We start from the raw sequence: 25178 nt of genomic DNA on the forward strand, positions 1-25178 counted from the left end.
ACAGTTTGCTTATCGCCAACATAACATACCATCATCCACAGATGATGCCATCTCATCTGCTCTTCACCTTTCTCTCTCCCATCTCGACAAAAAGTTGTTTATTATTAAGTTGTTTATTGACTTCAGCTCAGCATTCAACACAGGAGCTGGTAAAGAAGTTGGACTCACTAGGAATAAACACCTCCCTCTGCAATTGGATCTTGGACTTCCTAACTGACAGGCTCCAGTCTGTCTTCATAGGAAATAAAACCTCCAAAGTCATCAGACTGAGCACAGGATCGCCGCAGGGGTGTGTGCTTAGCCCACTTCTATTCACCCTGCTAACACATGACTGTACTGCACAGTACAGCTCAAACCACATCATCAAGTTTGCAGATGACACAACAGTGGTGGGTCTTAGCACCAACAACGATGAGTTTGAATACAGAGAGGAGGTACAACACCCGGTAGACTGGTGTCAGAATAACAACCTGTCTCTAAATGTTCAGAAGACTAAAGAGATGGTTGTTAACTTCAGGAAGAGCTCAATGACCCACACCCCACTGCACAACAACGGATCTGCTGTTGAGATGGTCAACAGTGTGAAGTTCCTGGGTGTGCACACATCAGATGATCTCTTCTGGAACCTTAACACCACCACCATCATGAAGAAAGCTCAACAACGTCTTCACTTTCTTAGGAAATTAAAGAAGGCCAGTCTCCCTTCTCCTACCCTCACATAATTTTACCGGGGAACCAATGAGACCGTCCTCTGCTGCTACATTGCTATCTGGTATGGGAACTGCACCCTCGCTGAAAAGAAGTCTCTGCAGTGGATAGTGAGGACAGCACAGACGATCATTGGAAGCCCTCTCACATCCATCTCCCAACTCTATGACAGACACATCATTCGACGTGCAAACAGCATAGTGAAGGACAATTTCGTCCCCTCACATGCACTGTTCTCCCTCCTTCCATCTGACAGACGGTTTCGCAGCATTAAAACCATAACAACCAGACACTGCAAGAGCTTCTTCCCCCAAGCAGTCAGAGCCCTCAACTCACTACCACAAAAAGGACTGATGTAAACATACACCTCTACAAACACCTTACAATAATCATCAAAAGACTCAAAAACAACAAAAACTACCACAAATCCACTACAAACTGGACCTGGGAACAATATGCTTATTTGTACACTCAGTCACATAGTTCTGAACACACACCTAAATTATATTGTATTTGCACATTTTGTATTTTGCACGTCTTTGTCATGTCTCGTCAATAATATCCTGACAATAACTTGAAACTGGTATTCAATACCTACTGCACATTCCACTTTGTATTGTCCCTGTCCTGTCTTTGTTTATCGTACAGTTAATATTGTATAGTTACCATTATAGTATTGTATAGAATTATATAGTTAGTAATTAGTAACTTTTCCCCCTTAATTTTTACTAAAACTTAGCGTGTTATTTATTTTTAATTAGTAGTTTTATATCTCTTGGAGATATATCCTTTATATATTTATAAATGCACCATGGGGGGCTTAGGGTGAAACAGCATGCACTGTATGCTGTGTATACTACTGTATTGACAATAAAGCTCTTGAATCTTGATTCTTGAATCTTGAAAATTGTAGTTTAACTGAAAAACAGAAGCATAGAGAGAAGAAATCTGAACGAACTACTTTTATTTATTTTGTTAAAAACAGCAGTAAAAAAGGTTTTGTCTAGCTATCACACATGATGTATCCTTTCATTTTACTTTATTGTTCAAATTACAATGTTAAATAAATGTCTGAAAAATAATTTACATTTAAAAACCAAACAAGCCAGAGTTGGAACATGTTTCAAAACAGATAAAAATGTTCCCCCTACTGTAAAATTCATGTCTAGTTGCTCTTGATGACAGTTAGTCAGCTCTATCTTAGATATGCTTTCTTTTAAGGATGTAATGGTTTGATGGTCCTGGTCCATGGAACCAATGAGATCTGGATCAAACAGACACACACATATATACAGATAGATAGAGAGATACACACACACTTATTAACACATGAGCTCGTGGCATAGACCTGACATGCATAAGGTTTTGCAGTTTTAGGAAGGTCACCTAACAATCCTTTTTGAGGTTGTTGTTGTTGTTTTGGATTTTTTAGTTTTTTGCTTAGCATATACAAAATCAACCATTAATTTAATTAATACAAAATGATTTAATTGTGTAAAAATAAAAAATGCAACTTAAAAACTAATGAATCTGATAAAAACTGATTACCACCTGCTCAGCAGTCTGCACGTTTTCCAGATGGTCCAGTCATTCCATGTGGTCCAATTATTCCAGCTAAACCAGGTGGTTCATCAAGTCCAGTATCTCCTTTAAAGCATGTATAGAAGTATCAGCTGTGATCGTATATGTTCAAATATTCACTTGCAGTCTGAAGAGTAAAATTCTCTCACCACATTAGGAAACTGGTTATATGGAGCTCAAAATCACTCAAACTGGAATTTTAGCCTTATGTCAGCACCACAAAAAGACCACAATAATTACATTTAACCATATATCTAAAAGTAATTTGTATAAATATAATGAACCTATAAATGCAGAGCTTAAAGATAAACAAGAAGGTGTTAAAGGTATTCAAAGTTAGAAAGTCAGTCAAAGTCAGAGATGTTAATTTGTTAAATGGTATTAACACTGCCCTGCGACAGACTGGCGAGCTGTCCAGGGTGTACCCTGCCTCTCGCCCTATGACAGCTGGGATAGGCTCCAGCGCCCCCGCGACCCTGAAAAGGATAAGCGGAAGCGAATGGATGGATCAATGGATGGTATTAACACTAAAATATAATAGAAACTCACCAATATACAAGCAATTATCCACTAGGCTGCTTCATGCGCTGCTTTCAAACAAATACAGCTCAAAGTACTCAAAGTAAAAAATATATATAGCACATATTAAAAACAACGAAGTTGACCAAAGTGCTTCACAGTCAGACAGAGTAAAAGCATGAGACAATTAAAACAAAACAATTAAGAAAAAACAGGGCAAGAAACAATAGGTGACAACACAACAAGCCAGATAACAGCCAACTAGTTTGAATTAAAAGCCAAAGTAAAAAAATAAGTTTTAGGGCACAATTTAAAAGACGACACAGAGGTACGAATATAAACAGGGTGGTTATTCCAGAGTCTAGGTGCTACGGTTGCAAAGGCCCGGTCACCTCTGGATTTCAGTCGAGACCTAAGTTGTGTTAGGAGCATCTGATTGGAAGATCTTACTGCTCTATTGGGATTGTAAAAATGGAGGAGTTTGGATAGATAGCTGGACGCTAAATTGTTTAGAATTTTAAAAGTAAACAAAATAATTTTAAAATCTATATGATATTTAACAGGGAGTCAATATAAGTTGGCTAAAATTGGAGTGATGTGATGATAGATTCTAGTACCTGTTAAGAGATGCACAGCTGCATTTTTAACTAACTGAAGCCGGTAAAGAGAAGAGTGTTGGAGGCCCAAGTAGAGGGAGTTACAGTAGTCCAGTCTGGACGTGATAAATGCGTGGATAAGCTTTTCAAGGTCCTTTAGAGGAAGGAACAGCTTTGCTTTAGATATCTGGCACAGCTGGTAAAAACTGTTTTTACCACAATGGAGACCTGTTTCTCTAGTTTAAAAGAGCTTTCCAGTAATACTCCGAGGTTTCTTACAGTGAGCGAGAGATGGCTTGCGAGAAGACATGCGAGGGCATCAGCTAACTGGTCTGGCGGAGCGTGACTATCAAAAACTATGACTTCGGTCTTATTCTCGTTCAGTGTAAGAAAATTATGTGATAACCAAATTTTAACCTTGTGCTATGTTCATTAGTTGAATTTTCCAAGGAGCATTTTACAATGTCCAACACCTATGCTGAACTGGTCATTGATATGGGTGTGATATGGGGTGATTATTGAGCAAGGTTTAACTTAAAGTGCATATATATTTATATTTACAAATTTAACTTACAATGAGTATTGCAGGAGCAAGTAAATGCCCTATTTTAAAATCCACACTATGATCAGTGTGGATTTCATTTTTGTTACATGGTCAAGATGCTGAATTACTTACACCAGACGCCATGAAAAGGTCCTCTTCTCTCTCCCAGGTTCAGTCGATGGGTACTTCTCTCCATACTTTGATTGCATGTCCTATTTAAGAAAACATAGATAAAGTATCGAAATGAGTATAAACTATATGGGTGACTGCCAACAAAGTGCATGCTGAAGCCAAAGGTCTAAATAATCATCATACCTCAAGAAGCATGTCACTGATGAGCCTGATTCTCACTCCTTTAGCTCCTCCCCTTAATGAAACTACATCCATCAGTTTTGGAGTCCAATGGCCACGTTTAGCCAGATTCAACGCTTACAGTGGTTATTCTCTTGAATTATTTTTTAATCTGTAGATTACACATACAGAAAAAATGCTATAAAAAGCTTTGACCATTATTACAAACAAATGTCAGGCTTTACAAATGTTTTCTTCAAAAGGAACCTGTTATTTTAAAAGTATTAAATTTAAATTTACTTAAAACTGATAGTGCAGACAGATGATCCACCAAAATCACAATTTAATATATTTTTAAAATATTAAATGATTTTTATCTATGCACAAATTACTTATATAAAAACTTAAAGACAAGAAGATTCACATAGTCTATGCCTGGATGTTACTACCAAAATAGTAACATTTCTTACATGTGGTAGTACAAAATATTTGCTCAACTGTATGAGAATAACATCAGACACAAATCCACTATTGGTCATAACAAAATTGACTAGCACAAAGGCATTGCTTTAGTAGAAGTGTTTGTTACATTCTGGCAGAGGCAGACTGTATGTATTATGAAAAGGACCCAAAATGCAGACACCATGAAACAAAACTTAAATGTTAACAGAAAGCGAGCCGTTTATTAAGGCTGGTGAAAACATTACAAAACAAAAGGCAGAGGAGAAGCTAAACAATAACCTAAACTGGGAGAGCTAAGATAACACAGAAACCCAAAACATGAACCCTAACATGGACACAAAAATACCTAGAGCACAGAACCTGGAAACATGACACAAAGGACAACAGACAACCTGACAATGACACACTGAAAACAGAGGACTTAAATACACAGGAGGTGATTAGGGGAAGTGGGAACACATGGAGGAACAGCTGACTGACATGAGCCTAATGATAGTACAAGGGAAGTGAAACTAAATACAATGAACAAAGAACACACGACTCCTTCAAAATAAAACAGGAAACATGAGACAGACATGATAATACAAACTTGATAACATAAGACACGCAGCGTGAAACACAAAGGGTGAGGGAAACTTAAATACAGGGGAAGAAAACACAAGGAGTCTAATAACCAAATGAACTTCGCTAATCTAATGAACTTAAACATAAACAACATCCAAATAAACTAAAACTTAAAACGCTGGGTCAACAGACCCAAGAACATGACAGAGTTATTTGAAAAAAAAATGTTACTTACCTTAAAATTTCTTTAACATCTGCCTGCAAATCCACCATCCACATTTAAACATTTTACATGTCTGAGTATTTCTCTCATGATAAAACTGTGGTTATAAAGCATTTATCTAGTGAAACATATATGTATGATTTTAATCTTAGAAAGTGCAATGTACAAATTGATACAATCATGCTCAGGTAATGAAGGTGAAATGATTTAATCAAAATGATAATGTACTGCTGCTACATTCCAGGTTACAAGCTGCTTATTCATTTGGAAGCTGAAAAAATCAATACATTTAAATCTGGAAACAAGCCACAGACTAGCCTCAGACTTTGAGCTGCTAATTCTCATTCCAGCCATGTCACACTCACTAACAAGTTTGTTGTTTGATCAAGTCATGCAAATAAAGCAGAGATGAGATGCTGGGGCCACCAAACCAGAACACCCTCCATGACTTCTCACTTTGCTGGATGAATATAAATATGGCTACTGTATGGTGAATGGTTACTAAATACTGCAGGTCTCGAAAGAATTTTTCATTTTACCTAAAAATGTAATAAAAGATTTGAAAGAATGATTTGACCTGTTTTATAGGAATAGGAAAATTGCGCCAGATAGATGTGTGATTACATATTTGTACTCCATTTGATTTCCCCACACCAGAACCCAAAGAGTTACACTTTACTTCATGTCATCAAAGGCATTTCTATAACTGACAAACAATGTAAGCATTCATAGAGCATTCACTTGTCACTCTCCAAACACCGTCTTCTGACAGCGTGGTGCAGCTTGGATCCTGGATGGATTTGTCTGGCTGCCCTTCTGCCCAGCTGGTAAAGGTCAGAGGTCGGTTTATCATATCAGCTCCAAAGTTTCCCTCTGCTCTTCTATTGCTGACATTAATCCAGACTGTTTTAGGACTGTTTTCAAACACTTCAGTGAGTAAGCTATTCTCTTTATCACTCTGGGGCAAAGCCAGCGCTAATCCTCGCTGGGAGCAGAACTCAACAGCTTGGAGGAAAGAGCCTCTTTCCTTGTTGGACACAAAATATTTTCCATCAACTCTTCGGGCAAAATCGTAGTTTATAACTGAAAAAGAAAGCAGCATAGAAAGAGAAATTGGAATGAACTACTTTTATTTTAAAGAAACCAGCAGAAAAAAGATTTCGTCTAGTCATTACACACCATGTATCCTTCCATTTAGCTTTATTGCTCAAAGTTCAAATTATTATGTTAAATAATAATCTGAAAGATAATTGAAATTTTAAAAGCAAACAAGGAAACCCCCCAGAGTTATTAATGATGGAGTTACTGTAAAACCTATGTCCTGTTGCTGCTGATGACACTTACCCAGCTCTAACTTGGTTATTGTTTCCTTTAGGGCTCTAATGGTTTGAAGGTCCTGGTCTATGTAACCAAAGAGCTCTAGATCAAACAGATAAAATTATCAGTGTTGTAGTCATTTGGGACCAACATTTCTTTGTGTATGTTTAAAATTGCAAACTGTTATTAAATAAAAGCTAGTTTTTCTCTTTTGAGCGTCAAATCTCTAATCATGCACGGCGTCAACACGTTAGCACGGTTAGCTCATTAGCGCGGTTAGCTCGTTAACGCGTTAGCGCCATCAGTCTGCGCTAACTCACTAACGGAGATTTGCCAAGTTAATGCGGTTATGGCGTGAACTCCATTTTAACGAGATTAACGCTGACAGCACTAGTAATTACGGAGCCCTGCAGGGGACATGGGAGAAAAAAAAATTAAGACGGACTTTTGCGAGATCTCGCAAAACAAACTCGGGATCTCGCAAAAGTTGAATTCCAACAATGGCGGCAGCTACTTAGTTGTAATATTACTCTTTCTGGGTCACAAAATACACTTTTAAGATATTTTGAGGCGTGAATGTAGTTGTGTAAACGTCAGATACCTGCTCGGTTTACAAGACATCACATATTTGCAAAAGTGCTCCGACGTTTTTGGAGATGTGACACCCACTAGCTCGAAGCTAACGGGAGGTCGAGACCTACTACAGCCGGGAGGAACACCGCTTTCCCGGCACATCGTGCCTCGACCTCCCGGTCGGCTTCGAGCTGGCGGCCTCCGAAGAATGCGGCTGAAACTTTTGCGAGATCTCGCAATACTTTTGCGAGATCCCGAGTTTGTTTTGCGAGATCTTGCAAAAGTCCGTCTTAATTTTTTTTTCTCCCGTGTCCCCTGCGGGGCTCCGTAAGTAATCAATTAAAATTATAGCTAAGATGCATTTTTTCAAATACCACATTTCTGTGTCTTTCACATTCCAAAACACATTACACTAAATATCGTTCTAAACCAAGGATCAGGTACCCCAGCATAAACAGAGTAATATAGTGTATGCAGTGAAGTGCCAAGAGGACTGCTGTGAGTAGTGACACTATATAAAACAACAATTTGATATTAATAAACCCTACTGATTAAAATGGTAAAAGTAATTTGTATAAATTACATTTAAAATTCTGCATCAAATTTAACAGAGGTTGTTTTTACTTTTGCTCCTGTCAGTCCATTCAATCGTCAGAGTCAGCTCCTATCACTGCCATTGATATGCCTAGTACAAGTCCTACTACACTCATGCTTGCCTCAATAGATTTTTATTTGGCATAGTCCTTGATTTTAGTACTTGTGTTGGTTTCACCTCAAGTCCAACACCCAGAGACTCTATACTCAAGCGGAAGCAAGGAAATCAAGGACTAGTGAGAACCACTGTCCAGGAGAAGACAACAAAGATCCATGAGTACATCAAAAACATGGCCACAACCAATTATGTGCTTAGTGAATATCTCAGGCAGAAGAGCAGCAAGAAGAGGAAAAATAATGGGAGTACAGCCCCCTGTACGGCATTTACGACAGATAGATACAACGAGTGGTTGGACTGAAAGAAAGAAAGTTACAATGGTTAAGGACACTGAATGCATCTATGGGAATGTTTCATAGCAAAGAAAGTAGTTGGTGCTGCCCTTGTGTGCAAAAATGAAAAATAAAACTTAGTAACTAATGAAACTAATAAAAATTGATCTTCACCTGTTCTGCAGTCAGAATCTTTTCCAGATTGTCCAGGAAGTCCAGGTGTTCCAACAAATCCACGGTTTCCAGGTAGTCCAGGAGGTCCATGTGGTCCATTAACTCCAGTATCTCCTTTAAAGCAGGTATGGAAGTATCATACCATATGTTCAGATATTCACTCACAGCCCAAAGAGGAAAAATTCTCTCACAACGTTAGGAAACTGGTTATACAGAGCTAAAAAGCAGTTAAATACCTTATTATTAATTAATCACTACTCAAATGGGAATTTTAGCTTCACGTCAGCACCAAAAAAAGACCATATTTAATGCACTTAACCATATATCTAAGTATAAAGTGTATATAGAAGTATAAATATATTGAGCCTCCACTATCTGATGTCATAAAATGCTCATTCAGTGTCACTGCCATTCATACTTTGTAGCATAAGCCTCTGTTGATACATCATGAAAACTTATTTGGCTATACAAAAGAATTGTAACAAGCTTTAGATAAACTATAAATAGTATCTGGTCAGTAGTCTTGTGGTTTGTAGGATTATTGCTCACCTTTTTGACCTACTGGTCCTGGTACTCCAGGTGGACCAGCTGGTCCAGGAAGTCCACTGTCTCCTTTGGGACCACGAGGACCTGGATTCTGACTGTACCCAATTGGAGCCACCAGGAAAAGGATACAAAATTGGAGCCATGCCATCATTGTTTAAATGCAGAGCTTAAAGATAAACAAGAAGGTGTTAAAGGTTTTCAAAGTTATTCAGAGATGTTAATTTGTTAAATGGTATTAACATTAAAATATAATAAAAACTCACCAGTATACAAGCAGTTATCCACTGGGCTGCTTTGTGTGCTGCTTTCAAACAAATACAGCTCAGAACTCAAAGTCAAAAATATATGAGCCACTCGTTGAAGAGGAAATAAAAACCAGGTGAGTATTTGATTGGAAACAAGGCAGAAAAGAGACAAAAAAACTATGAGGCCCAAAGCCTTCCTCTTTGTAACAAAAAAGGTCTGAGAAAGACTAAAGTGTGTATAGACAAACATCCATTCAAGCAACATCATTTGATAACACTTTATAATAATTACACACTATAAAGGATAAACTAGGTGTTAGTAAGTGCTTTATTTATCACTTATAAAGTATTGCTCCTCCTTATTATGTAATTTATAAAGTTATATTCAGCTCCAAAGTGTCTTGTAATTTGTTTATTTAAGCTGACTTTACATGTGTGAAAGAACAACATCACTCTTACTATTTTGACTAATTCAGGAGCATTTTGGACCTGAACCTGAGTGGGTGCTGAGTTATCTTACTAAAGCTCGGTAACAGACTACAGACCTGAGGAAAGTTGAACTTTAGGAATCAACTAAAGTAATTAAAAACATCCCAGAGACATTTTCCTGCTTATTGGCTTAATATAATGGGCATTTTGTTTATAGTGTTTACAACTGTTCGTGAGGCTCTGTGAAACAGTTACTTTTGTGATAATCTCATTCATATTTTATTTTAAATGAAGAAGCTTCAGTATTTTAAAGGTAAGATATCCTGTAGCTCCAACTTCTCTTTCTGTCTTAAACCCCTCTTACCATCTTAGACGCTGTTCCAACTTACGTTGCAATCTTCTGCAAATCTCTGGGGGTTGACATTTACACCTGGCAATAAATATTGGTATGTTTTGTATCTCTTTTTGATTTGTCTGTCATTTTTCTGTTGTCAAGATAACCAAGACTTTGTGAGCTACTTGATTTTCATTAATAAATGCTTTATAAGGTAAACATAATAATCAATTTAGATGAAGTCACACAAAATGGTTAAATGACTACCAGTAATTGCCTGAATTAACTATGAATTAAAAAAAAATAAGTACATAAAATAATAATCAAATAAGGTTTTATAAAATTCTCTATTAATAAATTCACAAAAAATGAGCTCATACCTTAATCTTAATAGTGCATGTGAACTTAATAGTATACATGTAAATACTTTGATCACAGTTATATATTATATATGCATGATACATGAACCTATTAATCAAGAATAAACATTTATATCAGTTTTTTAGAAAGGAGGAGTAATGCTTTATAATGTTTTATGAATGATGACTGAAACACTTACTAATACCTTACTAATGCTTAATAGTGTGTCTTTATTATAAATTATATATTTTAATAATGTATATACTCTTATGGTTTTCTGCACTGATGGCTTTGATAGGATTGAATCACTAAGATTCATACCTCTCCGACCTTTTACATCTTTACGTTCCATCCCGTGCTCTCCGATCTCAGGACTCTGGCCTTCTAAAGGTTCCTAGAGCCAGAAAAAAGACAATTGGAGAGCGTGCTTTTTCTTTTCGTGCCCCGTTTCTGTGGAACACCCTCCCTCAAGATGTTAGGCAGGCATGCTCCGTGGAGGTTTTTAAAACTAAGCTGAAGACACATTTGTTCACCTTATCTTACAAGTCTTAATTCTATGGCTTTTAGTTTTTAAATTCTTACTGTTTTTAACTTGTATTGTGTCTTTTACGTGTATTGCTATGTATCGCTTTTTATTATTATTATTATTTTTTTATCTCTTTAGTTTTAAACAGTTGTACAGCACTTTGTTTGAAAGCGCTTTATAAATAAAGTTATTATTATTATTATTATTATTAAGATTGTGCACTTTCAGATGACAGATGATCAAAATGTTTCTTTTTTCAATTAAGCTATTAAACTATTGCTACTGCCTCAGATTCTATCCATCCATCCATCCATTCGCTTCCGCTTATCCTTTTCAGGGTCGCGGGGGGCGCTGGAGCCTATCCCAGCTGTCATAGGGCGAGAGGCAGGGTCCACCCTGGACAGGTCGCCAGTCTGTCGCAGGGCCAACACACAGGGACAGACAACCATTCGCACTCACATTCACTTGCACATTCACACCTAGTGACAATTTGGATTATCCAATTAACCTATCCCCACAAGCCTCAGATTCTATTCAGTTACAATTCATTTGTTGTTTTTTATCAATTCATTGTGCATGTTTTCAGATGTGATCAAATTTTAAAGCGAAACAATGAATAGACATTACTTTTTTGAAACCAGGTCATTTATATTTCTTTGAAATGTATCATGTTGGAATGGTGAGCAGTGGAGCCATAAAGTTGTGCACCGTCCAGACCTCTAGCCACCTTCCTGTCTCTGGCCTGGAAAGATAGAAACATACACGTATCCACTTTTTTTCTTTTTCTTTTAGCATGTCCTGTTTGGTTCAAGAAAAAAGCAATACAATAAACACAACACCATTGCAATAACCTATAACGTGTAATGATAATGGATTGGATTTATATAGCGCTTTTCAAGGCACCCAAAGCGCTTTAAAATGCCACTATTCATTCACTCTCACATTCACTGACTGACAGAAGCGAGGCTGCCATATCGCGCCATCGGCCCCTCGGGCCAACACCAGTTGGAATTAGGGCTGGGCAAAACGATTATTATCCTAATCGATGAATCTAGCGATTAATTTTTCGATGCATCGATTAATCTAACGATTCATTTTTCAATCCGATTCGATTCGATTCGATTAACGATTTTTCCCCCATTATTTGACTTGTATAGCAATTTCACATTTATTAATTTATGTATATAAATGAAAAACACAAATTTATTCATTTGAAGACCTTTTAATAAAAAAAAATAATAATTGCAAAATAAAGTTGTAGAGGTCGTACAATCAATACAATAGAGATAGCATTTAACAAGAAATGAAATGTGCAAACATATATAAAATTAAGGAAAAGTTAACAAAACATTTCAAATAAATAGCAACAATGGTGTCTTTAAACAAACAAAATGTAACATTCACTTTGCTTTCTGCCAAAAAGTGCTCTTCATTCACAAAACAAAATCCACAATAACATTGTACTACAATCTTCTGTTTTTAACAAAAAATTAAATGTTTTGCAAAACAAATATAACAAAGGAAATCATAGCAAAAAATTAATAATATACAAACAGCAGCAATGGCGTCTTTGAACAAATAATGAAATGACAAGTTACCCCTAAGTAGGACTCTGTGACCAGACTTTTCCAAGCATCAGTGGTAAGGGAGATTTTGGATGTGGCTTTTTTTAGTTCATTCCTTAGTTTCTCCACTGAAGTTTCATACTTTCTCTCCATCATGCTTGTAAAATGACGCCTAGACGGCAGAGTGTAACCTGGTTGGAAAGTGGTCAGCATTTCTTTGAATCCCTCACCCACAGCAAGTGGTCTCTTGTCTTTTAAAATCATAGCTAAGACGCTCTCAGTAAGTACAGCCACCTCCTGGGGGGGTGCATGGTGTACTTCTTCTCTGACAGTAGTCCTCCAGACTTTTCTGTTTATTCCTGAAATCATAAATCACACACAGCACACAGATGAATTCGAATAATTACAAAATACTTATATGGAAAGCATAATATCAAAATAATTTGATAAGGATCTGGTTGAGCTAGATAGATACACACACACACACACACACACACACACTGTTATGCCATGTGCTTTCATAGCATAACAGTAAGAGGTTAATAATAATCCCCAATGTTGAACATATGATATGCAGTAATCATGATGGCTGGAAAAGATAATGTTTAAACAGCCATAGCTGATGGCACCTTTACTGGTGCACTGCTTTCTAGTCATTAGATGGCATAACTTTGACCTATAAGATCAAGCTGGAGAAGCATAATGTATAAAAACAGCGTTCAAATAGGATGAAACACATTAAATTTGACAAATCAAGAGTTCATTGTCATTTTGCTTTTGCAAGCACTTTAACAATGTTGTAACAGTGTCCACGACGGCTACGTTTAGCAGGTGGTGCATTATCCTTGTTAACATTTCTCCTGCGGCCAATTCGCTGTCTCACATTTTTGTCTTTCGCCGATTCTGATAATCAGCCTGCGTGCATTCCGACTCATTTTGCCAGCATGGGCCACAAAAAAAAAACAATAACAACAGCAGCTGCTATATGTTACTGCTCAGCAGCTTAAATGAGTTTTGCATTTACGGAGGTTGGGTGCTTATCTCTGTGTCTATGAGTGAGTGTACGTCTACGTGGGGGGGCGGTCTGCATGAATTAACGGGTAAAAACTAGCGTTAGTGAAAAGTTGAAAACTTACGGTGGTTTGTCCTTTGCAGAAGCTGCTCCTGGATGCCGTCGTTTGAGGTGCTGGTGCATAGCCGTCGTGCTTTTATGATAGGCCATTTCCACCTCACAAAGCCGGCAAACGACTGAATCACTTCCTTTTCTGTTAAAATATCCCCATACTGTAGAACTGCGTGTTCGGGTGGAGTGATTTAAGTTGACTGCAACTACCTCACTCATGATTCCGCTACTCGCTGCCGCCATGTCTTTTTTTGAAAGTGACGACGCATCGACGCAGATTTTTTTACGTCGACGTATTTTTTGCATCGACGTAATCGATTACGTCGACGCGTTGTCCCAGCCCTAGTTGGAATGTTGTTGCGCAGCACACAAGACTGACAGCACACAATGTGTTTTGAGGAAGCAGCCAAGAAAGATATAGCTTGTGTCTGTGAGCACCCATGTGTACACCTGTGTGGATGAGCACGCTTGTATTCAAAAGTTTTCACCATCGAGGATGTGGGGGTCCATAGCCCCGTCTCCCAGAGCATGAAGCAGGCATAGAGGAGACCCAGGCCCCAGACATCCAGAGGTCCGCAAAGCGCGAGAGCCCAAGGAGGACCATGAGAGGGGCAGCTTCCTGTCGGAGAGCAGCAGGTGTCAGCACGGCCCCTCCTGAGAACCCTCAATGTCTACATGCATTTCAAATTGAGAGGTGGGCGCCGGCGCCAGAGGTGAGGTTGAATACACAGACCGTCCTCTGGACGCCGTATAGCGTGTCCGTGGAAACTCAAAACATCAGATGTCAATCAAAATCCTCTCATAGTCCCCTGAAAATAAGATTCTTGTGTGTTTTCTTTAAATTGTGTGGCTTATATGTACGGTCTCAGTAAAGCTACTTTTTTGCACTGTCCATAACACTCTCTTACACTCAGCCACTTTAATGTCATCTGACAATTTCTGTGTTCCTTTCGCTACAGTTAGTTACGCATATTTTCTGGAAATATTAACAAACAACACACTTAAATTGTTGTTTTAAGAACAACAATGCTTCAGATTTATAAAGCCCTTAAGAGAATGATAGTCAGTGAGGTGAGGGACTTGCATGGGTCGCCATTCAAAGACTGGACTCAAAATGAGTTTCTGCCATAGAACCCTCCAACGCATAGTGAGAGCTGCAGAGAGGATCATTGGTGTCTCTCTCCCCTCCCTCCAGGACATTTACAGCACCCGTCTCACTAAAAAAGCCCTTTGCATAGCGGCTGATCCCACGCACCCAATGCAAAGCTTCTTCAAGCTGCTGCCGTCAGGGAGGAGACTGCGGAGTCTCCAGGCCAGGACCAGCAGACTGAAGGACAGCTTCATCCATCAGGCTGTCAGGAAGCTAAACTCCCTCCCGATTCTGCCCCCCTCTCCCCTCTTCTCCACCACGGTCTCACTGAACTCTGTCACACACACACACACACTCACTCTCTGACGCACTCACTGGCCTGCTCCAGTCACTTTGTGGAGCATTGGACTGCTTAAGCATTGGACCTCATAAGACTTTGTTGTTACACTATCTCTTACCGTACACTACTAAATCCCCATTTGCACTATTTGCCTATTTTGCACCACTATGCCTTCTTACTTGAATATTGTATATTGTATATTGCATAGCTTTTTTTTGTTATACGTAAAATTGTATTGTATTTATTTAAATTTTTACTTTTTAATTATTTTTATTTGCATTTTTCTAATCACTAGGGTTTGAGAGTAACGCAATTTCTATTCTGTGTATGTCCTGCACATGTGGCAGAATTGACAAATAAAGTTGACTTGACTTGACTTGACTTGACTAGGTAAAGAACTCCTTTCAGGGAACCTCACCTACGTTTCTTTTTTGCTATTAGAAGCAGTTTAAAACACAGAAAAAAGAAAACAAACAGGTGTAATTGTGAAACTAAAAAAGTTGTTAAACAAAACTGCAGATCTTGTGATTTCCCTGAGCTCTACAAACTAAAAAATCTGTTAAAATTTCAAACAATGAGCAACATAATTTCCATCCAGGGAATTATTTGATCGGTTTATCAGTGTAGCTCTAAAAATGGCAACATATTACCCACAATATGCCTTATTGCAGCAGCGATACAAAGAGCAGAGACTGAGGTTAGAGCTTATCGCTCTAACAAAAACAATATCGCAAGCTAAAGGAAAAGTGGAAATTTATAGATTTTTAGTAACACTGAAGTGTTTTACTTTTTTTCCACTTGACTGTTTTTTGTAAATTGTCTTTTAGCTTCTAGTTAGCTTCTTGTTGCAGGAATTGCCGTCTTGTGTGTGACTGGGTGCAGTAAGGAGTGTATGTGATGTGTGTGTGAGCATGCGCGTGAAGGAAACGCGGGGAGCGAAAGAGGGATAAGAGAGAGAGAGTGTGTCATGGGTAGAGAGGGCGACCGGGAGCAGCGTTCTAACGGGCTACAGGCTATGCAGTGTGTTTTCGAAGTGTGCAGTACTGTTATTAAAGCCTCATCTCTTCAGTACTCTCCGGTTCCTCGGCTGATTTCTGTCTGCCTCACTACTCCACAAAAGTGAAGGGAGTTAACCCCGAAGGAGGACAAACTTCGGCCCTGGAGGAAGCATCTCCCCTCGCGTCTCCCGACCACGGTCAGGGGACTGACGGCGAGGAATGGTTAACACTGGCGACCACGAAGGGACCCTCTCACGTTGTCAAAGGAGTGGTGAGCACTGAGAAAAACCGACAGGCTAAAGTGGCTAACGATAAAGCCGAGTGACCGTAATTACAAGTGTATTAACCCGTAGCTAAGCTAACTCGCGATGGCCGCTGCTCGCCATTCTCGTGAAAAGTACGGACTTGAGACCAATTACTCCAACCCGTTCATATCGCTGACCAGTGTCTCCGAGGGTGCCGCGAGCATTAGGGAAGCTAACAGAGACAGAGCTGTGACTAAATGTGAACATATGAACCCATTCCTGTGTGCCGAAAGTTGTGCTAACACACACGCTAATGGAGAGGGTGTATTCGCGCCGCCCGATGGTCCTGCCCGGCTGCAGTTTTCCTGCACGAATCCCTTCGTTGATGCTGAATGCCGCAGCTACGGCCGTGAGAGAAACACAGGCAGCAGCATGAACTATTATCCAGCTCCTACTCCCCAAATGAAAATCCACTATCCAGATTCAAACCCATTTTCCCCCGCTCACGTGGACAGTTTTGTACACAGCACACCGGCTCAGTTTAACGCAATGTTAAATACACCCATGCAATGTATGCCTTCCAGTTGCCTTAATGAAGCCATAAGCTATGGGGAAATCACTGCACAGCATAAACCCCGCTCGAAACCAGGCAAGACCCGCTGTGTGCCCCGTCAGCCCCCATCTGACAGTGAAGAGGACGGTGACACTAGAGAGAGAGTCCCCACTCTACGTCCGGGCCAATATGACGGCACCACACCGTGGAAGGAATTTCTGCACAGGTTTGAGAGCTGCGCTGAAGCCAACTATTGGTCAGAAAAAACAATGACAACTCAGCTTAAATTCTGCCTAGTTGGAGCAGCAGGGGCCATTATCCACAGAAATCCCCGCTCATCCAAATGGGATTACCGCCGCCTGGTGGACGAACTGGAAACTGCATATGGCCCTTCTTCTGACCATGCAGCTGCTGTTGCTGTAGAACTGAGGCAGCGAGTGCGTAAACCTGGTGAGGCCCTGCATGTTTTCAGAGATGACATTTATGGGAAAGTGGCTGTTGCATATGGTAATAGAGCAGAGATTGAACAAGACTCTATAGCTGTTGAAGTTTTCACCAATGGGCTGGGTGATGCAGAAATAGTACAGAAGTTGCTAGAGAGGCACCCAGCCACACTCGCCTGTGCATACGAAATAGCCCACCGACACGAAACCACTAAAAGGGCTGCATCTTATGTAACCAGTGCCATGCAGCAAGGAGCCCGTAACGCAGCTGAACGCCGGCCCCGAGCTGCCGTCGTCAGAGAAAAAGACAAAGATGAGACTGTTGCTGAGCATGCACCTGCAGCTAGCCCCTCACCGAATCGTTTTGCCCCACACACACCCTCGACAACACCGAACAATCACAGAAACTTTAAAAGGAGTGGGGTTCGCTGCCATAACTGTCAAGGTTGGGGCCATGTCCAAAAGCAGTGCCCTTCCCCTCACAAAACCACCAAGGCCTTAACACTGAACAGTAGCCCTTGGGACAGCCCAAAACCCACTGTACTCCACCTTAAGTGCCAAAGCCAAGAAATGAGTATCCCCATGCGCCTCTACGAAATGGAGGTATGTGCTGTTTTGGACAGTGGAGCCCGGAGGAGCGTGCTGCCGCTGCCCTACTACAACTCCATCCACCCAGACGTGAGACCACCACTACAGCCCTCAGTTGTTGAGACCTTGCTTGGTGTGGGACCTGGGGACGTGCCGGTGCTAGGTGAAGCCCAGATACCTGTCAATATCAACAATCGACAGGTGGATGTTGATTTCTTGGTGGCAGATATAGCAGGAAATGAGGTGCTGCTTGGGCATCCCTTCCTCACTCAAGCTGAAGCACGTCTTGATTTCGGCAAACGCCGCATCATCCTTTTCGGTGAAGAGGTGCTCTACTACCAAACCAAAGCCAGTACAAAGTCACACGCAGTGAGAATAGCTAGAACTGTGGTGGTGGAACCGGGGCAAGAGTATATGGTGAAAGGCAATGTGCATCCTGGTGCAGCAGCTCGAGGTGACATGATGCTTAGTCTCACCAAAGGTTTTGTTGAGAAGCACAAAGTACTTATCGCCAGAGTCCTAGTCAACGCACAGCCTTCTAAAGCTGTCCCACTTCGCCTTTTTTAACCTTGGCAATAAAGCAGTAACAATTAAGGCGGGATCCATTGCCGGGCTCCTCCAGCCAGCTGAGGCCGTGGAACCCTCCATGGTCTCCCCAGCTGCGGACTCTCTGACCAGCCCTCCTGTGGTTCCTCTGCACCTGCAGGAGCTCTATGCCCAGAGCTCCACAGACCTCAATGACTATGAACAGCTCCAACTGAAACGCTTGCTTTGCACTTATGGACATGTGTTTTCTACAGGGCCTGCTGACCTGGGCCGAACCAGCCTTGTGCAGCATGACATCATAACCCGTCCTGGTGCCCCAGTCAAACAAAATCCACAAAGAATGGCAGGGGAAAAGCAGCAAAATGCTGATCAGCAGATCTACGACAGTCTACAGAGCGGTCTCGCCCAACGCAGCTGCAGCAGCTGGGCCTCGCCCATCGTTATGGTGCGTAAGAAAGATGGGACATACCGTCTCTGCATTGACTACAGGGCTCTCAACGACCGCACCATAACAGACGCCTACCCGCTGCCCCGCATCCAGGACACGCTGGACACACTCTCAACTGCCAGATGGTTCAGCACATTAGACCTCGCATCAGGCTACTGGCAGGTTGAGCTGACGCCTAGAGCACGCAGGGCCGCTGCTTTTTGCACTAGGACAGGCCTCTTTGAGTGGAACGTCATGCCATTTGGACTATGCAATGTCCCGGCAACGTTCCAGCGGCTGATGGACCGCGTCCTGGCTGGCATGCAGTGGGAGACCTGCCTGGTCTACTTGGACGACATCATCGTGCTGGCTAAGGACGTGTCGGGGATGCTGCAACGGCTTGGCCAGGTATTCTATAGACTTCAACAAGCTAACTTGAAACTGAAACCTGCCAAATGCTGCCTCTTTCGCCGCGAAGTTGCTTATCTTGGCCATGTGGTATCCGAGCATGGTGTGGCTACCGACCCCAGCAAAGTTCAAAAAGTTCAGATGTGGCCCACACCTACGTCCATCCAGGAGGTCAGACGCTTCATCAGCCTGGCCTCATATTACCGCCGGTTTGTGAAAGATTTTGCCTCTATAGCCGAACCCCTGCACAACCTGACCAAGAAGAATGCACATTTTCAGTGGCATGCTGAGCACCAAGCAGCTTTCGACAAGCTGAAGTGTCGACTCACCTCTGCCCCTGTTCTTGGCTATCCACTTGACCATGGAGAAATGACACTAGACACTGATGCCAGCGACACTGGCATCGGCGCGGTGCTGTCACAGATGCAACAGGGCGTGGAACGTGTGCTGGCATATGGCAGTCGTAAGCTATCAAGAACTGAACAAAACTACTGCACCACACGACGTGAACTACTAGCCGTCGTGGATTTCACGTCCCATTTTCGCCAGTACCTCCTTGGACGGCCTTTCAAAGTGCGCACAGACCACAGCAGTCTACGGTGGCTAACAAAAATGAAAGAGCCAGAGGGACAGTTAGCTCGATGGCTCGAGAAGCTTGCCGAGTACAACTTTGAGATCATCCACCGTCCAGGTCGAGTGCACACCAATGCTGATAGCCTCTCCAGAAGACCCTGTCGCCAGTCCTGTCCATGCAGAGTGCAGGACCCCCCCAAGCATCTCGGGGGGACCAGTCATCAGGCAGGTCAATGCGAGTTGGACTCTGACACCAGCTCCCTGTTGCTGAGTCCGGTGAGGGTGGAGGGACAACCGGCTACTACAGCGGTGTGTCTAGTGGGAGTAAGTCACGACACCACCACACCAGAAACAAAGACTTTAGACCAAACTGCTCTTACAAAGTCAGACATTTTATGTCAAAACACTCCTACCAACACAGACATCTCAGAACAGACAATTCACACCAGAACATGTCCACTAATACACACACTGTAAAGCTGACTGAGAAAGTATATGTGGCTAAAACCCTTGATACTGCTTCTCTGTTTCATGGCTGGACCATGGGGGAGCTGAGCCAAGCCCAGGACGCTGATGCAGACATTGCACCCATACGCGCCTGGATGGAGGCCAGCAGTGAGCGCCCCCCATGGACTATTGTTTCACCATGCAGCCCAGCCACTAAGACATACTGGGCTCAATGGAAACGGCTCTACTTCAGAGATGGAGTTCTGGTCCGTCGCTTCTACTGCCTTGACGAGACCCAGTTCTATCCCCAAATCGTACTGCCACGCAAGCTACAACCAGAAGTGATGGGCCAGATGCACGAAGGGCCAGTGGGTGGACATTTTGGTGTTGAGAGGACTGTGGCCAGACTACGAACCAGATTCTATTGGTATCACATGAGGGAAGACGTCGCTCTTTGGTGCCGTACTTGTACCAGCTGTGCATCCAGGGCCCGACCCCAGAAGACACCGCAAGCTCCGATGGGAACTGTCCGGGTAGGAGCCCCAATGGAGCGCGTTGCGCTGGACATTATGGGACCACTGAATGAGACGGAGCGCAGAAACCGATATGTGCTTGTGATACAAGACTACTTTACAAAGTGGACTGAAGCCTTTCCTATCCCAGATGAACGGGCTGCAACCGTTGCCGAGGTCGTTGCATCTGAGTGGGTGTGCTGCTACGGGATACCTCAAGCACTGCACAGTGACCAGGGACGCAATTTTGAATCTGATGTGTTCCAGGGGGTGTGCAGTTTGTTTGGCATAGATAAGACTCATACAACGCCATTCCGACCCCAGTCAGATGGCCAGGTTGAACGTTTCAATGCCACTCTCCAGAAGATCCTGGCCTCCACAGCAGAGCGTTGTCATTGGGACTGGGACCTGATGATCCCGTACGCTGTTATGGCCTACAGGGCGACCAAACACAGTGCTACAGGTTTCACCCCGAACTTCATGATGTTTGGCCGAGAACTGAGTGAGCCAGTGGACCTTGTCGCAGGTCTACCTCCTGATCCAGACAACCAACACTCAGCTCCAGAGTATGTGCAGCAAATGCGTGAGCGGCTGGAGCTGGCCCACCTCATCGGCAGGGAAGCCCTGGGTGAGTCAGTCAAGCGCGCAAAAAGGCAATACGATAAGAACTGTTGCCACACACAGTATAAGACTGGAGATCCTGTATGGTATCTCATCAAAGGAACACGTCACGTCAAGAACAAGGTCAGAAAGTTCCTCCCATCGTATGAAGGACCATTCTTTATCCTGGGGCAATTGGATGACCTAGTTTATCGGATCCAGAAGAACCCAAGGTCTAAAGTGAAAGTTGTCCACCATGACCAGCTAAAGCATTATCGCTGCCGCGAGCCACTGGACAATACCTGGGTCCTTGATCAAGCTCATCAGTGGTCCCCTACAGAGGTCCCACCACCAGCTTTAGAGGATGACCCAGCAGACCGTGATCTGGGTCTGCACAGTCTGTTCTCTACTGCAACTGGCAATGGCCCCAGCTCCTCTCAGCCATCTGTCTCAGTTGCAGCTGATCCCGCTCTGGTTGTGGTTGTCCCATCGTCCCCTTCCCATGTAGACCATGAGAATGGTGGGGGTGTGGTGGGTGAGCCAGACCACCCGAGCCAGCAGTTTCAGCGACCAACTCGTCGGCGCAGAGCTCCAGACCGGTATGGAGCGTGGATCACTTAGCTTGGTTTACCTACCATGGACAGTTCCAAGTAGGACTGAAGATTCAGTTCAAGTTTAAATAGTTTCAGCCTCCTACACTGTTAGCTACAATGGTTTAAAAGAGCTGTATTTTTCATTGTTCCAGTGTTTACATTTAAAAAAAAAGATGAGTAAAGTATCTGAAGGACCTACGGGGTTATCTACATGCACTTATCCATTTGTATTTGTGCCTTCCTAGATGCTAGGATAAGTTAGTTATTCCCGGTCGCCATGTAATAGTTACAGTTGTGTAATTTCTTTTCTACTTAACAGCACTTGAAATGCTTTATTTTGCATATGTATGTACACCTTACTTGAGCCAGCCTCTTTGTCACTGAAGTCCACTCGTTGATACTATACCTCACCTTATATGCGGTAATGGCTAACACTTTTATCTCCTGTGGGCTCCAAGTGGTAAAGGGGATTGTGTACCAGTTTTATGCATTACAATGCTGGAGTGGAATTATTGTTTAATTGCCATCCAGAGTGGGGGTAGTGTTGCAGGAATTGCCGTCTTGTGTGTGACTGGGTGCAGTAAGGAGTGTATGTGATGTGTGTGTGAGCATGCGCGTGAAGGAAACGCGGGGAGCGAAAGAGGGAAAAGAGAGAGAGAGTGTGTCATGGGTAGAGAGGGCGACCGGGAGCAGCGTTCTAACGGGCTACAGGCTATGCAGTGTGTTTTCGAAGTGTGCAGTACTGTTATTAAAGCCTCATCTCTTCAGTACTCTCCGGTGCCTCGGCTGATTTCTGTCTGCCTCACTACTCCACAAAAGTGAAGGGAGTTAACCCCGAAGGAGGACAAACTTCGGCCCTGGAGGAAGCATCTCCCCTCGCGTCTCCCGACCACGGTCAGGGGACTGACGGCGAGGAATGGTTAACATTCTGATAGTTGACCAAAATATGATGTATTGAGAAAACACTTACAGTTCTGCTTTTAAAATGGCTCATAAGCAACAAACTAAGTAAAAAAAATGAAGGTTACTTCAAAGACTGCTTCAGAACTGCACAAGATTATTTGCCGTTAGCAGGTTGTTAATGCTATCCATCAAGTCTAACAGTCTGCAGTCTATGAACTAAATTCGGCTAACGCCAGCTAGCAATATTAGCTTGGTGGCAAGTAGCCTTCAGTAATAGTAACAAACACAGCAATAGTACATCGAAGATACTGAAGTGGAATATAACCCAGGTAGCTGCCACAACTAAAACAAGGTAGATGCAGTAGGCTAACATTAGTTTTTAAAAAAGAACTAACTTCCAGATGTTTCTTTAGGTTAGAGGTGGAATCTTTTCACACTGAGAGCAGCTTAGTTGCTGGCAAACAGAATTCGCATTGCATGGTCAGATTTTGCCCATCCCTTTATTCTTTAAATGTGAAGTGCTGTCGGAATTTCCACGTAAGAAATGCATTCCTGCCCATGCACTGCTGGCTCTGTTGTGCTGGCTCTGGGTCCATTGTGTAACTGACGCTACCAAAATTAACAGGACGCTTACATTAGAGCCTCTTATTGTGTGTTTTGTTTGGGTTTCCAGCAATACGTTGAATTACCAAAATTAGAGAGGGGATAGCGTAACATATGAAACAGGAAATGACCACCATGTAATCAATTTATTTCAACAAAGTAACTGTATTCTAATTATCACCTTTTTAAACTTTTTAAACACTGGACACAATTAGACAAGGTGGAAGCAATACTGAAGACAATGAACACAGGACAAGGGACTGTCAAAATAAAACAGGAAAGACACAGATATGGAGATGCAAGCTTAACATTGAGTCTGGGGAAGAAACAGTCATTCTGACTGCAGGAGACAGAGAGGGAATATAGAACGTGGACACAAAAGTAACTAGATGTGGAACACAGGGAAACCATAGTGACAGAAAACTAAAGACTAGAAACTATAAATATAACGTAAGCAGAAAACAGCTAAGAACCAGAAACATGAACGACACTAAATCAATGAATATCAATCACACCAGAAAACACATAAACACTGAGTCACAGACCCAGTGTCATGACACTATCTGGGCCCAGGATTCTTAATCTCAAGAGTTTCTATTACATTAGAGCTACAATAGCATCCAAATTCTTGTAACAAGCAACATCTGGACACACCTTGAACTTGGGTCTATGGGGTAGTGAAGCTATTAAACTTAACTTGGAGCGCCACCTAGTTTTCTAACAGGCAAAGCACTATTGAGATGAGGAGAATAAAATACTGATAAAACATGACTATAAAAAACTAACAAATTTTTATGAAAACAATTATGATGTCCTTGATTAATTAGTAAACATGTCTGTCACTGTACAGTTTGTTAACAGTTTTTAACATACTGTAAGGGAGGTTGAATTGCAAAAGGTGGAGGTGGAGGCGGAGACAGCTGTCAAGTTGTGACAGTTGGAACTCCAGCCGGCTTCCCTTCCTGCGACTGCCTCCATTCGGCAGGCAGACATACCGTTTGATGTGGGGAAAAACAGTCGTCTGGTTCCGGTGTTCCGCGACAATGAGGTTGACATCTACTTCGAGTCATTTGAGCGAATAGCCACAGCCTTGCACTGGCCACGGGACTCATGGGCCATTTTGCTACAATGTAAGCTGGCAGGTAAGGCTCAGGAAGTTTGTTCCTCGTTGTCAGCTGAGGACTGCCTGGACTATGACAAGCTGAAAAGTGCTATCCTTATATCCTTATGAGCTGGTCCCAGAGGCTTATAGGCAGCGTTTCCGGAGATTGAAAAGGGGACAGGGTCAGTCCTATCTTGATTTTGCCAGGGAAAAAAGTGTCCTTTTCGATTGGTAGTGTGCGGCCTGCAAAGCTGCTGACCGTGCTTCGATCTGTAAACGAATGCAGACAGAGGAATTTAAGAACGATTAATGGGGTGAATTTTATAATGGGAAATGACATAGCGGGTGGGAAAGTTTATCCTACCCCTGAGGTGACCAACAATCCTGTTGTAGAGCCTGTTTTAGATGCCCTGAGTCAGCATGACCTGACCACTTCATGCAATATACACTAATGGCCTTTGGCATGAAAAATGCCCCAGCTACCTTTCAACGTTTAATGCAGTTGGTGTTGGGAGATGTGTCCCAGTGCAATGTGTATCTAAA

The 25178-nt window shown here is 42.2% G+C and overlaps 1 protein-coding gene across 1 annotated transcript; it reads right to left on the reverse strand.

Moving 5' to 3' along the window:
* Positions 1 to 4783: 4783 nt before the first annotated feature.
* LOC146665226 (phospholipase A2 inhibitor subunit B-like) lies at positions 4784 to 9233 on the reverse strand. Its single transcript, XM_085411109.1, has 4 exons — positions 9086 to 9233; positions 8537 to 8650; positions 6833 to 6907; positions 4784 to 6571 (listed from the first exon to the last, which is right to left on the reverse strand). The coding sequence occupies exons 1-4, from the start codon at positions 9231 to 9233 to the stop codon at positions 6189 to 6191; spliced, it is 720 nt and encodes a 239-aa protein (XP_085267235.1). The 3' UTR covers positions 4784 to 6188.
* Between the last annotated feature and the right edge of the window lie 15945 nt (positions 9234 to 25178).

This window comes from Rhamphochromis longiceps, linkage group LG7 (genome assembly GCF_057381845.1).
Source record: "Rhamphochromis longiceps isolate RC_006_pf linkage group LG7, R_longiceps_female_GT1.1, whole genome shotgun sequence".
Taxonomy (NCBI): Eukaryota; Metazoa; Chordata; class Actinopteri; order Cichliformes; family Cichlidae; genus Rhamphochromis; species Rhamphochromis longiceps.

Bases quoted from the DNA above. Each gene is read 5' to 3' on its own strand.
- LOC146665226 (XM_085411109.1), bottom strand. From the start codon at position 9,233: ATGATGGCATGGCTCCAATTTTGTATCCTTTTCCTGGTGGCTCCAATT. The intron at 8,651-9,085 runs GTGAGCAATAAT...CCTGCTTTAAAG, and splicing joins AGGACCAGTAGGTCAAAAAG to GAGATACTGGAGTTAATGGA. The intron at 6,572-6,832 runs GTAAGTGTCATC...TTTCTTTTTCAG, and splicing joins AATAACCAAGTTAGAGCTGG to TTATAAACTACGATTTTGCC.